The 21723-nt window shown below is 39.1% G+C and overlaps 1 protein-coding gene and 1 long non-coding RNA gene across 4 annotated transcripts; one reads left to right on the forward strand and one right to left on the reverse strand.

The window, feature by feature from the left end:
- Positions 1-685: 685 nt before the first annotated feature.
- On the reverse strand, positions 686-14147 carry LOC148903990 (uncharacterized). 3 transcript variants are annotated; one of them, XR_016116924.1, is made up of 6 exons: positions 14007-14147; positions 13776-13868; positions 7112-7319; positions 6827-6951; positions 5510-5637; positions 686-4049 (listed from the first exon to the last, which is right to left on the reverse strand). It is a non-coding gene; the product is annotated as an uncharacterized LOC148903990 (long non-coding RNA). The 3 variants fall into 3 exon arrangements; XR_016116926.1 differs by lacking the exons at positions 6827-6951; positions 13776-13868 and having other exon boundaries at positions 14007-14128; XR_016116923.1 differs by lacking the exons at positions 6827-6951; positions 14007-14147 and having other exon boundaries at positions 13776-13879.
- Positions 10933-17440, forward strand: gpr157 (G protein-coupled receptor 157). Its single transcript, XM_089012301.1, has 4 exons — positions 10933-14278; positions 15010-15223; positions 16007-16201; positions 16943-17440. The coding sequence occupies exons 1-4, from the start codon at positions 13902-13904 to the stop codon at positions 17159-17161; spliced, it is 1005 nt and encodes a 334-aa protein (XP_088868427.1). The 5' UTR covers positions 10933-13901; the 3' UTR covers positions 17162-17440.
- The last annotated feature ends 4283 nt before the right edge of the window (positions 17441-21723 follow it).

Consider the following 21723-nt stretch of genomic DNA (forward strand, 5'->3'; position numbering starts at 1 on the left):
AAAGTGCTGCACTGCTGCAGCAAAAGCTGATGGCTCTTACACGCGCACACATTTTCAAAATGCTTGGCACTGGAAGAACAGAAGGAGTAGCTGAAGCTCAGTCATTGACTAAATGTTGGCCAATGTCACACTTGCCGCACTAGACAATGCGCATAGACAACTTCACTGAAGCTAAACATTTGTACTGTAATACATTGTTGGCAAGCCGACTGGATTCAGAGTGGTCTAGGGACTGTCTCCCAAAAATAAAATAAAATAAAATAAAATAAAATAAAATGAAATAGAAGAAAATAAAATAAAATAAAATGAAATAAAATGGAAGAAAATAGAAGAAAATTGAAGAAAATGGAATAAAATAAAATAAAATAAAATAAAATAAAATAAAATAAAATAAAATAAACCAAGAGGGACATGGAGTACAGTAATGACAGCGAAAGCTCAATTGTGAAACTCCTTTCACTTTCACTTAGCTTGACAATATTTAAAATTATTATGAAACATTGACTCAGTAACAACATTTTAACATTCTTATATGGTCCATTGACCTTTCCATTTTTTTCTATCATAATGTTGAGACAGATGGTTATCCAGGTAAGCAGGGCACACATTTTCTATGTGATATTGGATGCCTTTTATATTGTTGTATTTAGGAAATTACACTACTGTTTATTTTTTTCAAATTTAATTTTTAAATTTAATAGCACTTTCGCTCTGATTGCTTGAAAAAAAAAAACGTTAGTGACATTATGCACACTCGTGGATGTTTTTTTTTTTTAATTCAAGTTATCAAGGAAGAATATAGAAGCTTTTTAGGCACAACAAAGGTTTGAGTTCACGCGCTCTCATATGGGATAACAGAAAGTCTGTCACAGGTGAGTATCATTCTCGAGATTTTTGCAGAGTGACAGCACGAGCAGAAAAGGCTTGCAGAGGAGGACGAAAAGTAGAGAGAGAGAGCGAGCGAGAGAGGAGGTTGACCCTGGAGGTTGCAGTCCCCTTTAAAAGTCCCATCCCGCTTGGATACGCAGAGCTCATGCAGGATCTGCTGCGGCACTCGGGGAACACTGCTGAGCTGTGCACTTTGGGCTGCCAGGAAGCGTGCAGAGGAAAGGAAGGCAGGGGGGGGGGGGGGGAGTGGGGGTGTCCACAGAAGAAGAAGGGGGTGGGAGAGAGAAAGAGAGAGAGAGTGCAAACAATGTCATTTTGTTCTGGAGGTAATGCTGCAGTCAACTTTGCAGCACCATGAGGGCACATCATCATCACACCGAGAGGCTCGCTGAAGTTTTCCTACTGACAAAACCCAACACTCGGTCTGCAGGTACGTATTTCACACATCTCCTATGCTGTCTGCTTGCATCTCCGCATCCATCCTACACTTTTGCCTCACAGCAGATGATATAAGTACATGCATGCCTACAATCTCATCACTTTCCTCCTCCTCTGCACCACCGGGCTGTCGTGAGCCGACTGTGCTCCTCTGTTCTCTTGTCCACACAAGCTACTGGCTTGAAATGGCAACCCGCGTCCCCGCTGAAAGGGTTCCCCTTGGAAATAAGAAGTTTAGAATGGCTAAATAAGAATACTTCAGACTTTTGAGAGAGAGCAATCCACATTTTCTACTCTTTAAAGGTGTAGTTTTGACATTTTGAGCTACGAAAACGGATGCATGAGTGCTAACAAGGCCGGTCGGAGAGTGATGCTAAAGTATCCCGAGTGGGACAGGGGAACTATGGTGCAGTCATGAAGTTAAGTGTGACTAGTACTTTTCTCGAAAGACAGCTGCCTACATACTTGTATTGGATTTGACTATAGAAATAAAAAAAAAAGTCTTCCAAATTCAAAAGTATTTGAATTCATACGATACAAGCTGTTCTCCAAGATACCCTCATTGGTCACCATATGACACTTCCCGGTGAAGCAAAAATTGACCGTGCAGCTTTTGACAGAATGAGCTCAGTATGCCGGTCAACTCTACTCTGAGTTCATGTCAGGTAACTGTGCTAAGACCTTGGGAAGTGTCATCAAGCGGCTCTGCGTGAAACGCACTCCTCCAGAGAGATGTCTCCTTCCTGGAGCCCCTTACCCTATGAAAGGGTAGGGGGGAAAAAGCTAACTTGAGTATCATTTAGACAATAATAATAAAAATATCCAACACCACATCCGGAGCCTGACATCCGCAGTTACCCCCCGTCATACTTCTAACAAAGACGGATGCAAAGAGATTCTGCCGCACTCACCTGATATTCCTCACACTCCCCCCCCCCATTTACCTTCTCCTCCATCTCTACTTTCTAGTGTCTCTCAAAGGTACAGTAAGCACAGCACAGCGACTTAACCAGCATGCTTTGCAACCTTATAATTCTCTCCCCGGTCTCCCCCCCCCCCTTGCTGAAAAAAAGTATGCAGCACTTGCACTCATCATCACCATCCTCCTCCTTGAGCAATTTGCCTGAGTGAGGAGGAGAGGGGGGGGAGAGCAGCAGTGCAGCAATCCTGCAATGCCCTACAGAATCAGCTGACTTCCTGCAGTGCTGACACACGCACTGCAGGAAGGCTACCTCACTGCAAATGGGACCTTTACCTGAGTTGTCAGACAAGAGCCACATACACACACACTACAACACCCCATCACCACCTTGGGATGGTGCATTGTCCCATTCTAGCACTCCAGTTGCGATGATGTAATCAATGCAGCAAGCTTTGAAGGACAACTGACGTCTCCGGACAAGTTGTGTCCATAATTTGTAAAATGGCTTCAAATGACTTCTACTGAGCGTATTTTACAAAGATTCCACCGCATATAGCTATATTTTACGTTTTAAGACTTGCACTGAATATTCCGGAAATCTTGTTTTTGAGTTGGTGACGAGTCCTCACGTTACGTCACTGAAGGAACGCCCCTGACCAAAAAAAGGACACATTGTAGCAGTCCTTCCATCACGTCAATGCATTTTGCTGTACTTGTTTGGTCTGACTTCGTGTTGCACCAAAAAGAGGCAGAAGAGGGCGACAAAGCTCCGTGTAAGGAATTAATCAGCCTGTGGAAACGGGCGGATTCATTCCTTACGTGGAGCTTTGTCGCCATTTTCTGCCTCTTTTTGGTGCTACATTTCCCCCACCTATTGCCTCAAAATGGCACAGAAAAAAATATATAATCGATTGCAAACATGCATGCTTTCCTCTTCAGAACTATTTGAATCATATTCAGAACTAGATGAGTAACAAGAAAGCATCTTCTCTGAATCTGAAGCCATTGTTTTGATTCTCCAGCAAGGCAAGACGACTTGGGGTGACACCACAAACAAGGGGGCGGGACTTTCTGAAACTGGCCACTTCCGGGTTCATTTTTTTTGCACATTTTGGACACTTTAAGTCATTTTTATTGGTGTTTTGCATTTGACTAAATATATCATTGGGTATTTTAGATGCTATAAAACGTTTTTCTGATGTCAGTTAGGAAACAAAAAAGTGATGTCGGTTGTCCTTTAAACTTGCCGGCATTCGAATTCCTCTCTTTATGCTCTTCCGCTCTCCTCCACTCTACTCCAGCAACGTCCCATCAAATGCAATCAATAAATAATAATAGCGAGAAAGAGTTCCCATAATACTCGTCTATGTTTTGCCCAAACAGTTGACGATCGCGTCCATTTTGGAACTTGTTTAAAAAAAAAGTCAGATTTCCCCAGTGCACTGCGGTGTAGCGTGGCATCATTGGCTCCAATAAAAGAAAGCAGTGGTCTGAATCCTTTTTTTTCAGCATCAATTCCATTTCCTGTCAGCGTGGAAAAGATAAACAACTGTGTAGTGTTAAAAGTGCTTTCAAGGCATAAGATCAGTGACTTAGCTCTTCCATTGATAAAGGTCATCATCAGTCTGCTGCCTGATGCGGTGAAGAGAAAAGGTGCACTCGGCCGCTTCCGGGATGCTCGGGGAGCCAGACTGAACATATTGTTGCAGGTGAGTTTTGCTGAGCTGGTTCTTGCCGCTGCAACGTGATTCTGCCTAGTGATCAACTTCCACTTCAGCATCTGTGATGAACTGGCTTCACCCTGAGGATGGGGGTGGGGTGGAGAGGTTGTACGCAAGCAGCAGAGTAGCACTGCATGAATCTGCACATCTGATCGAGATTTTGTGTGTCAAGTTGTGGAGGAGAAAGCCTGTTTAGCATATTTGGATATGTCCGTATAATGCATATTTATGAATGAGTAAACCTTGTCTGAAATTCATATGATGCCCTATCATGAATTAGCATACTGCTTCATTGCAGTTTTAAGGCGCTATTCATTTGACAGTATGTTAAAGAGCAAGTTGGCGATTGAGAAAGTAAATAAATTATATTACCCTGACATAATTCTGTATTTTAAAGATTAAAAAAAATGTAACTGACTTAGAAAAACAAAAAAATGACAAAAACCAACAACATTTTTAATATACAGCATATGAAATACAACTCACGTGGCTCGCCTGCCTTACTGTACACATGGGCCGTCCATTTTGGTTTTCATTTTTTTTCATGTACTGTACTTGATTGCCCCCAAAAGGGAAAAGAAATAAATATATAAATAAATAAATAAATAAATAAACACTAAGGTCCAAATATTTGCTAAAATGCAAAAAGTGTAGAAGTAAAAGTGCATTCCTAATTGATGATTTAGTTTAAACTGAAAATGACATTGAATTGTCAGACATTAAGTTAATATTTATTATTATTATCAATAATAATAATAATAATAATAATAATAATAATAATAATAATAATAATAATAATAATAATAATAATAATAAATTTATAAGTGCCTTTCAAAACTCTCAAGGTCAGTTGCTAAAATGCAAAAAGTGTAAAAGTAAAAGTGCATTTTTAATTGATTATTGATTGATTTTAAGCTTAAAATGACATAGAATTGTCAGACATTAAGTTAATATTTATTATTATTATTATTATGAATAATAATAATAATAATAATAATAATAATAATAATAATAATAATAATAATAATAATAATAATAATAATAATAATAATATGTAATTTATAAGTGCCTTTCAAAACTCTCAAGGTAACTTTACAGTCAGTTTTGAAATTATTTATGCATGTATTACGTGAATGTTTCAGGTTTTTGACACTTTACAGTGATACTTCCAAGCAATAGATACCCATTCAACATGAAATTCTTTACTATATTCAATATGGTAAAGATATTTACACCTTTCCATTTTTTTTAGAAAAGTGTATGAATTATTTTGGCCTTTCCTGTATATATTTACCATAATTTTAAAGTTAAATGATAGCGCCAGAAAACCCTCCTCTCTGGTCAAACAAAAAAGACAAAAAGGTCATTGCCCGCAGGCAAACAGGAATTCTGTTTTATGACCTATACCTGTCCAAAGCTCATTACGTTGGCTTTCTGTCACCAATCTGTTTGTTCAGACAAGAAAAATAGGCTACTATCCATGACATCTTAATGTCCTGTATAGAAATAAAACGATTAAAATGCTGCAATGGAAACCTACTCAAGCAGGCTGAGTCATGCTGGGCCTTTTGGACTGACTACCCCCTCCTTCACAGCTCTATTCCTCCCCTTCTGGTCTAGGAGCAGCCTCGTGCACCAGGCCGGCTGCCGTGCAGGAACATGCCTTGACTTGTTACGGTGGCCAAGTGCACAAGAGCAAGAGAGAGACACACACACACACACACACACAAGAGACTTTTTAGTCAATGTCTGCAGAAGACCTATGGACGGATGACTGGCTGGTACCAAATGTTGACTGAGGAGCTGCTTGCTTTTTCGCCTTGGGTGAGTGATTTAAAGTCCCTGACATAGAATGTTACAATCCTCCTGTACACGTCCGGATTAAAGGACAACCGACGCCACCGGACAAGTTGTGTCCATAATTTGTAAAATGGCTTCAAATGACTTGTACTGAGCGTATTTTACAAAGATTCCACCGCATATAGCTATATTTTACGTTTTGAGACTCGCGCTGAATATTTAGGAAGTCTTGTTTTTGAGTTGGTGACGAGTCTGTACGTGACGTCACTGAAGGAACGCCCCTGACCGAAAAAAAAAGACACATTGTAGCAGTCCTTCCATCACGTCAATGCATTTTGCGGTACTTTGTTTGTTCTGAAAATTTCATGTTGATCCGTGTTGATGGCGAAATTAGAAGGAAAACACATAAATAACGTGATGGTGAATCGTTGTGTGTTGCACCGAGCATCTATTTGATATTCGCTGACAACAATTGTAAGGAAAAAAATCAGCCGGTTTCCACGGAGCTTGGTCGCCATCTTCTGCCTCTTTTGGGTGCTACGCCCCCCCCCCCCCCCCCTGATACCTCAAAATGACACGAAATTCTTTAATCGATTGCAAACATGTATGATTTCCTCTTCAGAACTATTTGAATGATATTCATAACTGAATGAGTAACAAGAAAGCATCTTCTCCGAATCTGAAGCAATTGTTTTGACTCTCGAGCAAGAAAAGACGTCTTGGCGTGACGTCACGAACAAGGGGGCTTCTAAAACTGGCTACTTCCGGTTTTAAATTGAAGTACTTTTTAGACACTTTAAGTCATTTTTATTGGTGTTTTGCATTTGATTAAAAATATCATACTGCGTGTTTTGGGTATTTTAGATGCTATAAAACGATTTTCTGATGAACAGTTAGAAAACAAAAAAATGGTGTCAGTTGTCCTCTAAATGTGAACTGGTGAAAAGCAAACAAGTAAAACTCCTCATGATCAGAATTGGATGATCAAAATCTGAATGTCATGGCTTTTCGCTTCAGCAAAGTACGTGTAAGTTGATCGCTATAGGGAAATCTTGACCTGTAGTGCTGTCAATGTTGCGAAAGCATCAGCGTCGTGACGCCAAGATGACACCATGGAAATGTCTGTAGGTTACTTGCTGTTCAAGCACCTTTTGGTTTGTTTGTTTTTGACACCAGTGATTTCTACAAGCAGATACAATTTCTAGTACAAGACAGTCATTGCAATATAAATTACTAACGATCACACAATGATGAGGCAGAATTGTCATTGCTGCAATATTTTGCGGATTCACACATATGAAAAGTTAAAAATACACATACTGTCGTACGCATGTGAACTTACATTGTGGCTGGGTCTCAACTCTTCCCGTTGCAGTCGTATACTCCTCGGTCTCGATGCTGCTGCTGCAGTGATCAATTCTCTTGTTGCCCTTAGTTGTCTTTACGATGATCAACAGCCACATTCTAAATTTGGTGGACCATTGTCATCCGCTGTTGCTGTTTGGATAGCGATGCAGCAACTCTGATGCGTTCCACTTGAATCACTGGACCTAGTAGACAATTCGAGTGTCGTATTTCAAAATCCAATTCTAATTTGCACTTAGTTCTACATCGTTGACAGAAGTTCGGACAGACGATAGGATGTGACATCAAAGTCCAGATTTCTACAAATAATCACAGACGTGTACGAAGTAGATTGCACAAGTCCTACTTTTTTAAGTTTAAAAAATGTTGACCCAACAACTTCTCATGATCATGGCTTGCACATTTTGTGAATATGACAATCAATAATTAACAAAATGTGTTGTGACATGGCTAAATAAACACTAATGAAACCAACTTACTCCCAATGAAGACTTCGCATCACATAGAAAAAAAATACCTGCAATGACAGCCATAATCAAGGATTTCCAGAGTCAAGAGATAAAAATGTATGACGGGGCGAAGCTGTGTGACTCGTGTAGTATTATACAATAATATGGCACTGCGGTAAATAGTGATGTCATTGTTAGCTACAACGTGATTAGATTTGTGGGACGGGATTGGATGAGGGGGCATGACTGTTGTTAAGACAATGGAACAAGCAAATAACAGTGTAAGGCAGGGGTGTCAAAGTCATTTTTTGCCGCGGGCCACATTGTAGTTATAGTTTCCTCTCGAGGGCCGTTATGAATTTGGGGAACCCATTAGAATGTTTAAATCCCTTCAAATATTACATATAGAGCACACAGCAAATTAATGAATAACTCATTTTCAAATCTGAAGTCAAGAATAATGACTTTTATTGTGGTTGACATCCAAAAATATGACATTTTGGCTCAGATTTTAGCAATCATCATGGAATTTAACAAGTATGATTTGGTTTCGCGGGCCGAAAAAAATGATGTGGCGGGCCGGATTTGGCCCGCGGGCCTTGACTTTGACACCTGTGGTGTAAGGATTAGCTTGGACATCATGACAAAGTAGTGAACATGTGGTATGTTTCAGTAGATAAGCCATAAAAAACAGACAACAACCACATTTATCATGCTACTCACAGGCAGAACATTGATGAAAGCAGGGGGTGACAACCTACTCTTGAAATGTATCACTTCTATTATGTACATTCCACCATGATGTCCCTGGTGGAAAGATGCTTTGATCCTCTCCTCTTTCATCTAGAACTGCTTCATGTAACAACGAGGGTACAGAAAGTGCTTAAGAATCAATGACTCTGTGTCTTTATGTTGTCATCTTGTTGTCATATTATTTTGTTATTTAGTTTTTTTTGTTCTTGTGACTTCAAGACGGCGCCGTGAGAGTGGCTGCCTTTCCATCATCTCATGTATTTTGTTTTTCCAATTTCATTCCTTTCATCACTTTGCTGCTGTTAAGTGTCAATTTTTCCACTGCGAGACTAATAAAGGCAAATCCATCCATCCATGTTCTCCGTCTATCCACTAGATGGCAGTGTTAAAATACGTTTTATGATGAAAGAGGAAGGAACGGTAATGGCGACTGGTAGTGAGTTGTACGAACTCATTGCAGGCTCTTCATAGCCTTGTCAGAAAATACAGTGTTTGGCTACACTTTTGCTTTGTTAGTTTGTAGAAATCATTTGAAGCGATTTTACAAATTATGGACACAACATGTCCGGAGGCGTCGGTTGTCCTTTAATTGTTTGGGATAATTCTTCAAAATGCGTTCATTTCATTCCAAAAAAATTGCAGCTTCCACTGTTGTCTTTTCTGTGGAAACCGGGTCCACAAGCTTCTTTGAGTGTAAAAGGTCACCGACCCCTTGTATAAAGAATCACACTGTCTGCGCATCCCTGCACTGTTTCCCCAGACAAAGCGTGTCTTTGTGTTGACCCGTGGTCATTGTAAGGGACTTTGAGAGGTGGAGTCAGCGTGTGCGCTGTGAGTGCATATGCAGTAATCTGCAGTGCACTGTGTATTCTGACACCTTAATCAGGAGCAGACCATTGACTTCTTCAGGAAACCCGTGCACTGCGAGGAGATGTGTGGGATCAGACTACATGGAATAACCTTGACTACGTACAAGGATATCGATTATTAGGTTCACATACAGAGTGGAACTCACGCAACATAGCTCGAGAAAGATATTAAATCTGATGAGTGCGTTTTCCTTAGTACATGGTTGAAATGTGCCAATTCAATATGCATCATGCTACACTGCCTGTAATGACATCTAAAAAGTATATACAGTAAATACCAGAGAGATTTAGTTGTTGACACAACAAGGAGCAATTCATCATAAATTTGAACATGTACACACAATTCTGAGTAAACGAGCCACAGTCATTTTTTAAATCACAATTGAAGAATTTATCCTGTTTTGACGGGTAAATCATATCTCATGAAAACGAATGTCCGTTCACCTCACCTGCTCAAAATATGACTTTTTTTAAGGTGCAAAACGGCTTCTTCTCCCCCCCAAAAAAATATTCCCATGTGTAATAAATAAGCGATATACAGTGAGACCTCAACTTACGAACTTAATTGGTTCCCAGACAGAGTGTGTAAGGCGAAAAGTGTGTATCTCAAAAAAAAAAAATTCCATAGGAAACCATTAAAATGGGAATAATCCGTTCCAGGGTTTCCATAAAATATACTTTTCAACTAAATAAGCCTTAAAACTACACACAACATACCTTATTCTATGTATAATAAATGTGCTATTGTATTGTAATGATAGAAATACACTGCATTGTATCATAAAGTCACTTTATTTACATTTGTGATGGTCATTTATGGCTTGATGGAATGGCGTTGGAGGTCGAAGGTCAAAGGGAATTGCTGTTTGGAAAGAGAGGCGCATTACATGACCACTGTAATTAAAGAAATAAACTGTGCTGTAAAATAAAGTTTTATTTACTTTTTTGACGGTCGTTGATGGCTTATGGAAGGAGAGTCACCTTCCATAAGGACTGTTGGTAACTTAACCTCTGGTGCTGTTCGGTCGTGTGCTTCCGCCGAAGATCACGCCGCCAGCCGTGGTGGGTGTGTATTATGAAAATAGTGCTTATTATAAGGTTTAATTTTCATAAATTTTATGTTTGTAAGACGAAAAGTTTGTAAGTTGAGGTCTCACTGTATTATAAACATTTTCTGATGACCAACAGTTATTCTTGACTTCTTTATATGGTTTCAGTCATCACGGACCTCCAAATTAAACGGGAACTAAAGTGTGGCCTCTGTCAAAAAGTCAGACACAGCAGTGATCAGATTAGCTAGTGAGGCTAACCACACTGCATATCCACACGACAGACATGTGCAAACACGAAAAGACTGTTCTGCCTTCCTAGTTGGACATTTTGCCTGGCCAAAGACAGTCCAGCAAGAGCATTAGAGAGTCAAGTCGAAATCACTCTGTAAATTGGACGAATGAACAAACAAATGACAAAAACGTGATTGATGATTAATTAATGAATGCTTTAAATGACGATTGGTAGTGTTTATCCCGCCATTAAATTATGGCAAACCAAAATTGACGAGGTAGCGTTATAATTCTCGAACAATTAACTCATTCACTGCTAGACGATGTGCAAAAATGTGTTCATTCCAGTGCCAAGGTTTTTGTCATTTTCACTCAAATTCAGGACCCACAGATTATTAAATTTTAGGCCTACATCAACATTCTCTTTTTTCATTAGAAAAAAAGAGTTAATTCCTTAGTTATATAGATCTGGAGTTATCTGAGCTTGAAATAGGGGTGGCTGTACAAAATACAATACATATGAGATTTATATAGCACTTTAACAACAGCTGAAGCTGCAATAAAGCGCTAACATGCACAAAAGGCAAATGCTACCCCCCCGTGGAAGGAAAAAAAACATTGTCAGAGGTCTGACCAGCACTTTATCCCTCCCCCCGCATGAAAAACCAAAACCCGAACTAATTCGGGAATGGCGCTCCACATCATGCTTTTCAATTCTCATATACATTCGGGAATGGCAGTGAATGAATTACGCGGGAGTTGTCATTGCACTACTTTTGATCAAATTAAGCTTCTGAACTCACTTCAACAAGCCTATTTTTCCAAACGAAGCACCCTAAATCACATCAACATAGCACCTTTGCGTCAAGATGCCAAAAGATAGCGCCCAAGCAATATACCTATTGCTTTCTGTGGCAAAATGGCTTTTTTTAGCCAAAAAGACGTTAGGCAAAACAATATATAATGTCCCATCATTGTAATGTCAGTTTAGTGTGGACTCGGAGGACACGTGTGACAACTAAAATCAGGCCGGCGTCAAATCCACTCTTCCATGACCAACACCTTGCGCAACTCTTGCTGATGCAAGATGGGGTGAAAAGTGTCCGAGCGCCAGTCAAGGCATGACTTTCTGGTTACACAACCAGAGATGGATCATATGATAATGGTTTCCTGAAGCTTATTTAAGACATATTTGCCTTGCTCGCTCATCTCATTGTCCTTTAGAACAGACGACCAGAGTGCGATCTTTCGTGCCATTGTCATCCTTTCAGCAAGCGCAGTCGGTTGGGAGAAGACCATATAGACTAACATTGTGCGAAGATTGCTAGTAGACTTTTAACTTTGTTAGACTATGATCAAACATTTGCTTTACATGAAGAAACCGGAAGAAATACAAACACGTCGCTACAAATCGAGGTAAATGAATCAGATCGTTTTGATGCAAAATCATGAGTCATGATATAAAAGTCTATTTTTGGATCAAGGAAGGAACGCTGAAATTGTGCAATCTCAAAAGTGATGCTGCACACCAGACAAAAAAAGGAATAGGTTGGGTATCAACAATCTATTTGAGGAATATGCTTCCGGTCACTTTGAGCAACCGTGTGTCAGGAGTGTCACGAGAATCACGAGTTATATAAACCATGGTGGGCGGTTAGGATGCGTTTCATCATCTATTTAGGTATTTATTTGTTCTTTTAACCTGTAACAACCACACTGTGTCTCTTTTTGCGGGGAACAGTGATAACCTTCTATTTCTCTTTTAGAGCTCGTCAAACCAAGAGCAGGCATCCGATTGCTGTGGGTGTTTCTCTGGCAGTGTCTTAGCTGGTTGTTGTGAGGAGTTAGAACGAAGCAATCAGCAAGTATACTGCCGCAGAAATTCTTTGCAATAAATGTCATCGGCAGCTGCTTTGACGAATCTTAAGTTGTCACGTAAATACATAGTCGAAATTTCTGTCATGATAAACTGGAAAATGCCATTTCAAGATTGTGTTGGTCTCACGTTGTAGTTGATAAAAGGTCCTCTGCTGCCACCGGGTGGCTAAAAAAAGCTCGCAGCATGAAATCAATATAACGTTTCGCTGATGTGCCAGTGATCGATTTTTACACGAAATGCATGTTGTCACACTTGCTCAACAAATCACAAAAACTTGCACAAGTTAATGAATCAGCTTTTACAAAATTAATCATCCTGCATGCTTTCTATTTATCTATGTGACTGCTTTATTTCCTGTATATGATAGTTGTCCATGATAAGCGCTTTGTTACAGCTTCAGCGGTATTTAAATCAATATGTATTGTATTGTATCCTGCCTTACGATCCAAAAATGTTCATTTAACACAATTCTAACTGTATTTTTGAATTGCGTATAACTGTAAACCGTCTTGAAGTTAATTAAAATAATTTCACGTGAGTATGTTGAACAGCTTGGTGTCATGCACTATCGTTTGTACAGTATACGACATTGAAAAACGCGAGTGTAACAATCAAACATCAACAAAATGAAATAGATATTTCAGTGTCAATCACAGATGAGAATCATTATATTTGATAAGACTCTTGTGTGGGAATAAAATGGGATAGAGAAAATTTGCATCAGCTGTTTTTCTTTTTTTATGGCAGTCGATGAGGTCTGTTTTTTTCCAAACATGATGAGGATAAGACAATAACATGATCAAGGATAGAAAAAAAACACATTAACTCTTAAGCAACATCATCATTAGAACTATCCAAAAGTGTTTTTGTTTAGTAAGACTTGGTGTAAAACGTTTGACAACCAATGAAATACTGTATTGTAAAAGCTAGGGCTGTGAAAATTCTGGCCTCTGGTGGATTTGCAACCTGCTGTCCGGTTTGTTGACAGGCCGCTCCGTTTACAAAAATGAATATTTGACATGCCTTGTGTCACATGTAAGTATTGTAATATAATATTTATTTTGTGTACTGGGGTCGACGCAGAAGAAGATACTGTAGTTTGTTCTCATCTTTTACTTCCCTATTTTCAATTTGTGACACATTATTCGAATGTTATCGTAGCCCGTTGTCTATTTTTTCTGTCCCCATAAGAAATATTAATGGCTTTAGAGTTCATCCAGATACTGCAGGATAAATTCATTTTGGGATTATTAGTTGCTACGTAACCATTTTAAATCCATAGTTCAAATCTCGATCCCAAAATAGCCTCGAGTACTGACCGGCTGAGTGTGATCTCAGCTATAAGAAGAGGAAGAATAATAGGAGGAAAGGCTAGTTGGAAAGGAAGCTGATTTAAAACGCACTTTACCTCGCTTTTTTGAAGTGAAGCGGACCCATTGAGCTCCGCCTCCATTCGTTTTAGTGGAAGTCAAGACTTTGTTGCGTGGCGAACATGAATCGCCTGTAGTGAAGAGCAAGCAAGTAAGAAAAAACGATGGCAGCGTACAACCAAACAGTTGTGTACTTGTCCGAACAGGTGGTCGTGTTGTGCTCGTGCGCCATGTCGTTTGTGGGCTCGACGCTCATTATCGTCACTTACATTAGTTTGGCGGATTTGAGGACCACTCCGCGAAAACTGCTCCTTTTCCTCTCGGTGGCCGACTGGCTCTCCGCCGTCTCGTACGCTTTCGGAGTATGGAAAGTGTTCGATTCCGACTCTCCAGACTGCATTGCTCAAGGAGCGATATCCACCTTTGCCAACACCAGCTCCTTTTTCTGGACGGTGGCCATTGCAGTTTACTTGTATGTGTTCATCGTACAGTCCAGTCAGAGGGCTGCTGACAGCCTGATGTTGGTCTTCCACCTGGTCAGGTAGGTAAGATCAAAAACTGCGATTGTCTCTTTAAGACGCCACTGTTATTGTTGTTTTTTTTTAAATTTATTTTTACAGAGGATCATAGAAACAATGCGAATCAAAAATAAATAACAATCCAAACAATACACAACAAGAAGGTAAACAAATACAAAACAAAATACGAACATGGCAACCACATGCATCTGAAACAAAAAAGGTATGCATTCAAACATCGACGTGGGATTCAGCTCAATTAACATTCTCATTATATTTGTTTCAATGTTCTCAAATCATTAAAAATATATTTTAATGTCACTAATATAGCCTTAGTCTTTCTCCGTTTGGCACAATCAAAGTGACATTACCTATATTATCAATAACATAATGTTCATCACGTCTGAGACTGAAAACTCCAAATCGTCCACAAAGAAGACAATCGGACCGAGTTCAAATTGTAGAATTTTGTTAGATTACATTAGGTTAGATTAGATGAGCCTTAATTTCTCTCACAGTGGAGAAATTTACATTGCACAGCAGCAAAAACAAAGTACAGGAGCTGCTGTAAAGGCAGTCACTACTGCGGCGCCATATTGAAGCAAAAACAGACAAAAAAGAAACAAAATAACAAATAATGTGAATAATGTAATTTAATGTCCACCTATTTATTTTAAATCTCCATCCACAAGCAGTGAGAGATCAGGCAAAGAAAAAAAAAGCCAAAATGACCCAATGCTGCTGTGTATTCTAGCTGGGGGGTTCCTCTGACCATCACCGTTGCAGCTGTGTGCCTTAACAAGATTGGTTATACTGCATCAGAGGTGTCAGTGGGTTGGTGCTGGGTCAGAATCCACACCCCTGACCGTGTCCTGTGGATGCTGCTGACTGGAAAGATATGGGAATTCTTGGCCTACCTCATCCTCCCCGTCCTCTATATCCTCATCAAACGACACATTCACACAGCGGTGAGTAACCAAGGAGAAGCTCAACAATGCAGTGTTACGCAAAGAGTTGTTTGGTATACTCGGATTATGTATGTACTACTATCCACCAATATCTTTCCTTCAAAAAGGAAAAAAATACTACATATTTTAGTACCAGTACTTCTGTGCAGTTTTGCAGGTAACGAACAAGTCTCCCACGTACTGGTTTCAAATGTTTATCCAAATGGACTCTCAATAGGCCCATTGTGACGGAAGCCAGAGGGCAATGATTTTAAATTGTGACTGTTACTAAAAACTTGTGTGCATTTTTCACTGAAAATGCTGTAAAACAGTGTTCTCTTTATGCTAGGATCCGTCTGGAAACAAAAGAGCCTCACAGAGAACCAACCTCAATGTTTGCATCGACCACCTCAATATCATGAATTGTGACTAACAGGGTCAAAATTTCGCAGCAATTTTTGTTGAAAACAAGACTTCCTGAATATTCAGTGCAAGTCTTAAAACGTAAAATATAGCTATATGCCGTGGAATCTTTGTAAAATACGCTCAGTCGAAGTCATTTGAAGTGATTTTACAAATTATGGACACAACTTGTCCGGAGGCGTCGGTTGTCCTTTAAAATACTTCCATTTTAAGTTCCACTATTTTCATTGATCTTAGTATTGTTTCTGTATCAGTCTTATGGTGCGTTATGCTGGTATGGTGTCAAAGTCAAATTTTTAGTATCATAACAACTGTCATTACTGATTTTCCAAGAGTCAATAATTTCCTGGTGTCCTTTTTATTGTTTCTTATCACTCACAGCATGCAGCCCTTTCTGAGTACCGTCCACTTTTGGCCAATAGGACAACATCATACTCCTTCTCCTCCATGGCAGACATGAAGCTGACTCTCATCCCTATTATCTTCATCCTGTTACGTATTTGGAGTACAATCCGTTTCATCCTATTGCTGGTTGGCTCCCCGGCGAGACAGAACCCTGTGCTGGTGATGCTACATGTAAGTGCATATGACATTACGATAATTTTGTTATCATACAGCCACATTTAAATTGAACTACAGTGGGACCTTGGCTTAAGAACTTAATTGGTTCCCAGACAGAGTGTGTAAGGTGAAAAGTGTGTATCCCAAAAAATATTTTCCCATCGGAAACCATTAGAATGAGAATAATCCGTTCCCAGGTCCACCACAAAACACAATTTTCCACTTTGTAATTTTCTAAACCTTAAAACTACACAAAATATACCTTATTTAATGTATAATAAATGTGCTATAGTATTATGATTAAAGAAATAAACTGTACAATAAAGTCATTTTATTTACCTTTGTGATGGTCATTAATGGCTTGATGGAATGGAGTGTCCGGTTTCCTCAGCATTCAACACTTGATTAAACGCTGTATTATTATTGTCATGTTCTTACAGTATTCTGGTAGTGTTCAAAGAGAGCATATTAGGCCCACCGCACTATGTGTCACTGGGCCACGGCCCCCGCTGCATCTGCAAATTTGGTTACAATATACTCACCAAAACCAGGTGTAATTTGCTGGTGCAGCTGCTTCATTGGGTTCATCTTTGAATCAAGCAAGTTCAGCGCTCTATACACAAGTACGGTGGACATCAGGGGATTTCATTCATAAACATGAACATCAGTCAATCCCTCTGAATCATTGTCAAAATAATTTCAACAAAAAATTGCTTCAAGATGTGTTGTTCTTTGTCTTCTCTGGTGGCACAACAGGGCATTGGCAACACGTCACAGGGAGCAGCAAACTGCATCATGTTTGTGTTATTCACTGCGCCTGTCCGCACGCGGCTCTTCGCTTCGCTCTGCTGCTGCCGTGTGGGCTCATCAGAGCGGCAAAAAGCCCAAGACGACACTCGTGGGCTGTCTCCTGGACTTCATACTTCAAAAAGAAGAGAAGTACACTTCACGAGTGATGTCCACACTGATAGGTGATGCTCAATTGTATGGATGGTGGACTTATAAGTAGTGCATATGTCACGTCCATATGCAGAGACGTTTACAATTAGAACATAACATTGTAAAGTAAAAAGCATCATACCTTTAAGTTGATGTTTCTCCAAGATGATTGAATTTATCATGAAGCTCATGGACTCTCTTTGTCGGGTTCGTCATATGTGCATTTTATATTGAGTTTCATCAAGTATTTTTGAGGGAGGAAAAATGTATGAATGCATTTGACTATTTCATAGAAATAAACATGATTACAATTTAGTGACTTCGTTGTTTAATCATGTGTATCATATGATATTTTGAAAGTAAGCCACACCACTCACAGAATGATGTCACGTGTTATTCAGTGGTCCTTTATGTTGCCAAGAATAGGCAGCCAGAACTAAATTGGATACAGAAGAACCGCCAAAGAGGAAGTTCTAATATTGCGCAATTTTTCAGTTCAATGAATTCCATATTTACAAAATATTTGTAAAAAAACTGAGCAACATAAATAATTACTGTATGGCAACAGCTAAATACGGATTAAAGGACAACCGACGTCTCCGGACAAGTTGTGTCCATAATTTGTAAAATGGCTTCAAATGACTTCTACTGAGCGTATTTTACAAAGATTCCACCGCATATAGCTATATTTGACGTTTTAAGACTCGCGCTGAATATTCAGGAAGTCTTGTTTTTGAGTTGGTGACGAGTCCGTACGTGACGTCACTGAAGGAACGCCCTGACCGAAAAAGGACAAATTGTAGCAGTCCTTCCATCACGTCAATGCATTTTGCTGTGCTTGTTTGGTCTGAAAACGTTGTGTTGCAGCAAAAAGAGCCAGAAGAGGGCGACCAAGCTCCATATAAGGAATTTATCAGCCTCTGGAAACGGGCTGATTAATTCCTCACAGGAGGTTGGTCGCCATTTTCTCCGAATCTGAAGCCATTGTTTTGATTCTACAGCAATGCAAGACGTCTTGGCGTGACTTTCTGAAAATGCCCGATTCGCAGCTCAATTTTTTTGCAGATTTTGGACACTCTAAGTCATTTTTATTGGTGTTTTGCATTTGAATAAAAATATCATACTGCGTGTTTTAGGTATTTTAGATGTTTCGATGTTTCTCTGATGTCAGTTAGGAAACAAAAATGTGATGTCGGTTGTCCTTTAAGCGGATGAAATGCTCTTCAAGCCTAATTTGCAAAGACAATGTTTAATTCAATCTTATCTTTTCATTGTCACTATTTCACTTTCAATGGTACTCTTTTGACAAGCATGATGATGCAGTCAGATGATTATTTCACTGATGTCACTGACTGTCCTTTGTTTTGGGAAAAACCTGTGGGCTCTTGCCCATTGATGTGTTACAAAATCATTGTGTTCGATGCGTGACAATGACTGTTGTCAGGATGTATGACCGTTCATCACATGTCAGCCTTCCTCCTTGAAACCGGAGCCTTTCTTGACTGCGGAACCTCACTTCTCCTTTGACCCCTGCTGATGTTAGCTGAAAGCATACTAAGTGTGGACTCTAAACCCAAATGAACTCAGTGCCCGGTAGAAAAAAAAGAAAGGCCCTTTCTTTGTGGTAGAGAGCATTGTTGGCTGCAGAGTTTCCAAACTTTGATTGCAACAAGGTGCGTATTTTACACAGTATCCATCTATTTTTAAAACACAGATTTATATTGCCATAATTAGAAGTCTCTCAATTGTCTTCATACGCATTAGGCTAGCTTCGTTTAAGGGGCATCTGATGTTAGCTATGTGGAAGTCTTTTTGGCCTCGAGGGCGCTGTTTGAAAATGGCCATATACCAGCTAGACCATAAACGAATCCATGTTTGTGTCATTCCTTCATTCTTACGTAATGTCTGTTTTGTATTTTGACCAGTACTTGATACTCGTGGTTGCTATGCTGAACCTACCAATGAAACCGTTTCTAAGCTTTTTCTGCTGCTATTTATATATACCCTACATTTGACAACTCGTGTTCAAAGTAATGCATAAGCAACATACCTGTATTCACATTTGCATTTTTTTTTACATAATGAGATGTCATTTCAAATATGCACTGTGCACATTGTGGGAAGAGTGGGCAGCGGAGTTGTGTTTAAAATAGCATAACATTGTGAAGCGTAACATTATTTGAACTTCATTTAATCCCACTTAAAGGACAACCGACGCCTGCGGGCAAGTTGTGTTTATAATTTGTAAAATGTCTTCAAATGACTTCTACTGAGCGTATTTTAATAATATTCCACCTCATATAGCTATATTTTATGTTTTAAGACTCGCGCTGAATATTCAGGAAGTCTTGTTTTTGAGTTGGTGACGAGTCAGTACGTGACGTCACTAAAGGAAAGCCCCTGACTGAAAAAAAGACGCATTGTAGCGGTCCTTCCATCACGTCAATGTATTTTGCTGTACTTGTTTGGTCTGGGGACATCGTGTTCCACCCAAAAGCTGCCAGAAGAGGGCGTCCAAGATCCATGTAAGGAATTTATCAGCCTGTGGAAACGGAGGTGGCCACAGGAGGTCGCCGGACACTTCCGGGTTCATTTTTTTTTTTTTTTGCAGATTTTGGGCACTTTAAGTCATTTTTATTGGTGTTTTGCATTTCACTAAAATATCATACTGCGTGTTTTGGGTATTTTAGATGCTATAAAACGATTTCCTGATGTCAGTTAAGAAACAAAAAAGTGATGTTGGTTGTCCTTTAAGGTTTTAACTGAGCTAAGTACTGTACACGCATTCTAAACTAACATATACAAATAACTAAACTACATACATATATGGAATAACTAACTGATAAGAATAAGTAGAAATGAAATAACATGGGACGTTTTTAGGATGTGTATATAACTAGTTCCAACAGATATGACAAAGACTATTGAGCTCGTGTTGCTCTGCTGCCCTCAAGTGCTCGTTGTCAAAATGGTTTGGGTTGTGAACTTTTTTAAAGTGCTGATGATTGAAAAAAAAAAAAAAAGAATTGCTCAAACAATACAACCTCAAATCCGCAACAACTAAAATGGAAAATAAATTCAACATCGATGTTGAAGTTTTTTTATATTGTTGCGTATTGGATGACAAGGCTGATAAACAATTTTCGTGTTTTGTATTATGAAATGGAAGTTAACTACGTATCAAACATAAGACAGAAGCGTTAAAATTCTGACACTCTCGAGCATGCGCAGTAGACGCCAAAAACAAAGCAACCGAATCAATCCATTCATCACTATAGTGAATAAACCACACGTATCACATTATACAAAACAAAAGTGGTTAATTTTATAATAATAATAATAATAATAATAATAATAATAATAATAATAATAATAATAATAATACATTTAATTTCAAGCGCCTTTCAGAACACCCAAGGACACTTTACAATCAAAACAAAGCACAAAACAATAAAACCACAAGTAAAATGATAAATAATAAAATCGCTGATTGAACTAGACCACGAAGGTAATTTTAAACAGATGGGTTTTGGGGTGGAATTTATGTTGTTATGAATGTTAAAATGTTATCTCAAACATTTTGTGAGTAGATTGAATCTAATTTCGACGATTGCTTGCTTGTGCTATCAGGAAACTGTGACATGGATGCCTTACGTCAGTATAACGTGTGTCATCGTCTACATTACCGGTCATGCTATCGGACCTAGTGAGTGAAGACCTGAAGTAGCATTCAAGTGAACACACTTACCGTGATGATGTGCCTCAAATGTTCCTCCTTTGGTTGACCACATTGGCAGGTCCCATCCCTTATGTGGTGACCACTGAGATGTTCCGGCAGTCTGCTAGGCCCGCAGCCTTCATGGTGGCCGGCTCTGTCCATTGGCTGTCCAATTTCGCTGTTGGCCTACTATTTCCTTTTATGGAGGTCAGTTGCGCGACCTGTAGTATATTCCAAAATGAATCTTTCAAAACAAGTACCTGTAGTTATTTCTGAGTCAATCAAAACATTGTACGACAGTGAACAGGATATTGCAACAGAACTGCAGTGATTTATTTCGAAGATCACTAGAGAGAGCCCATGTACCAGTGTTCATATCACAATTAAAATAACCGTCCTAGAATATGCTAGAACTTCTGAACTGCGCATTGAGATGTCTCTTCCACCTCCAAAACATCAGCTTCATTATTTGTATAATTCAACATTATTTCGTCTGTTAATTATGGCACAAATAATTATAAATATATTTTTACATTTTATGACCAAAAAAAGTTCCACCTCATGGATGATGATCCAAATGAGGACTAGCACTACTTGTATAGAAAATTGATTGATGGCTTTAAATCAGGTTAAAAAACGAATAGTTTTTTTAGACACAAATATAATGACTTAGATAATATCAACACTTCTAGGTTAGGGCAGTCATGGAAGGAATGTTAAATGGTGCTGCATATTTCCTGTTTTTTTCCTTTGTATGTTTTGTCATAACATTTAAAAAGTGTCACAATGAGATGTCTTTGTTTGCTACCTCAACCCTTCCCCAATCTTTCCTCAGAGAGGCCTGGGCCCTTACAGCTTTATCATGTTTTTCTTTTATTTG

Source organism: Hippocampus bargibanti, linkage group LG01 (assembly GCF_051943395.1).
Source record: "Hippocampus bargibanti isolate YZ-2025 linkage group LG01, ASM5194339v1, whole genome shotgun sequence".
Lineage (NCBI taxonomy): Eukaryota > Metazoa > Chordata > Actinopteri > Syngnathiformes > Syngnathidae > Hippocampus > Hippocampus bargibanti.

Bases quoted from the DNA above. Each gene is read 5' to 3' on its own strand.
- gpr157 (XM_089012301.1), top strand. From the start codon at position 13,902: ATGGCAGCGTACAACCAAACAGTTGTGTACTTGTCCGAACAGGTGGTC. The intron at 14,279-15,009 runs GTAGGTAAGATC...TGTGTATTCTAG, and splicing joins TTGGTCTTCCACCTGGTCAG to CTGGGGGGTTCCTCTGACCA. The intron at 16,202-16,942 runs GTAAGTGCATAT...GTGGCACAACAG, and splicing joins CTGTGCTGGTGATGCTACAT to GGCATTGGCAACACGTCACA.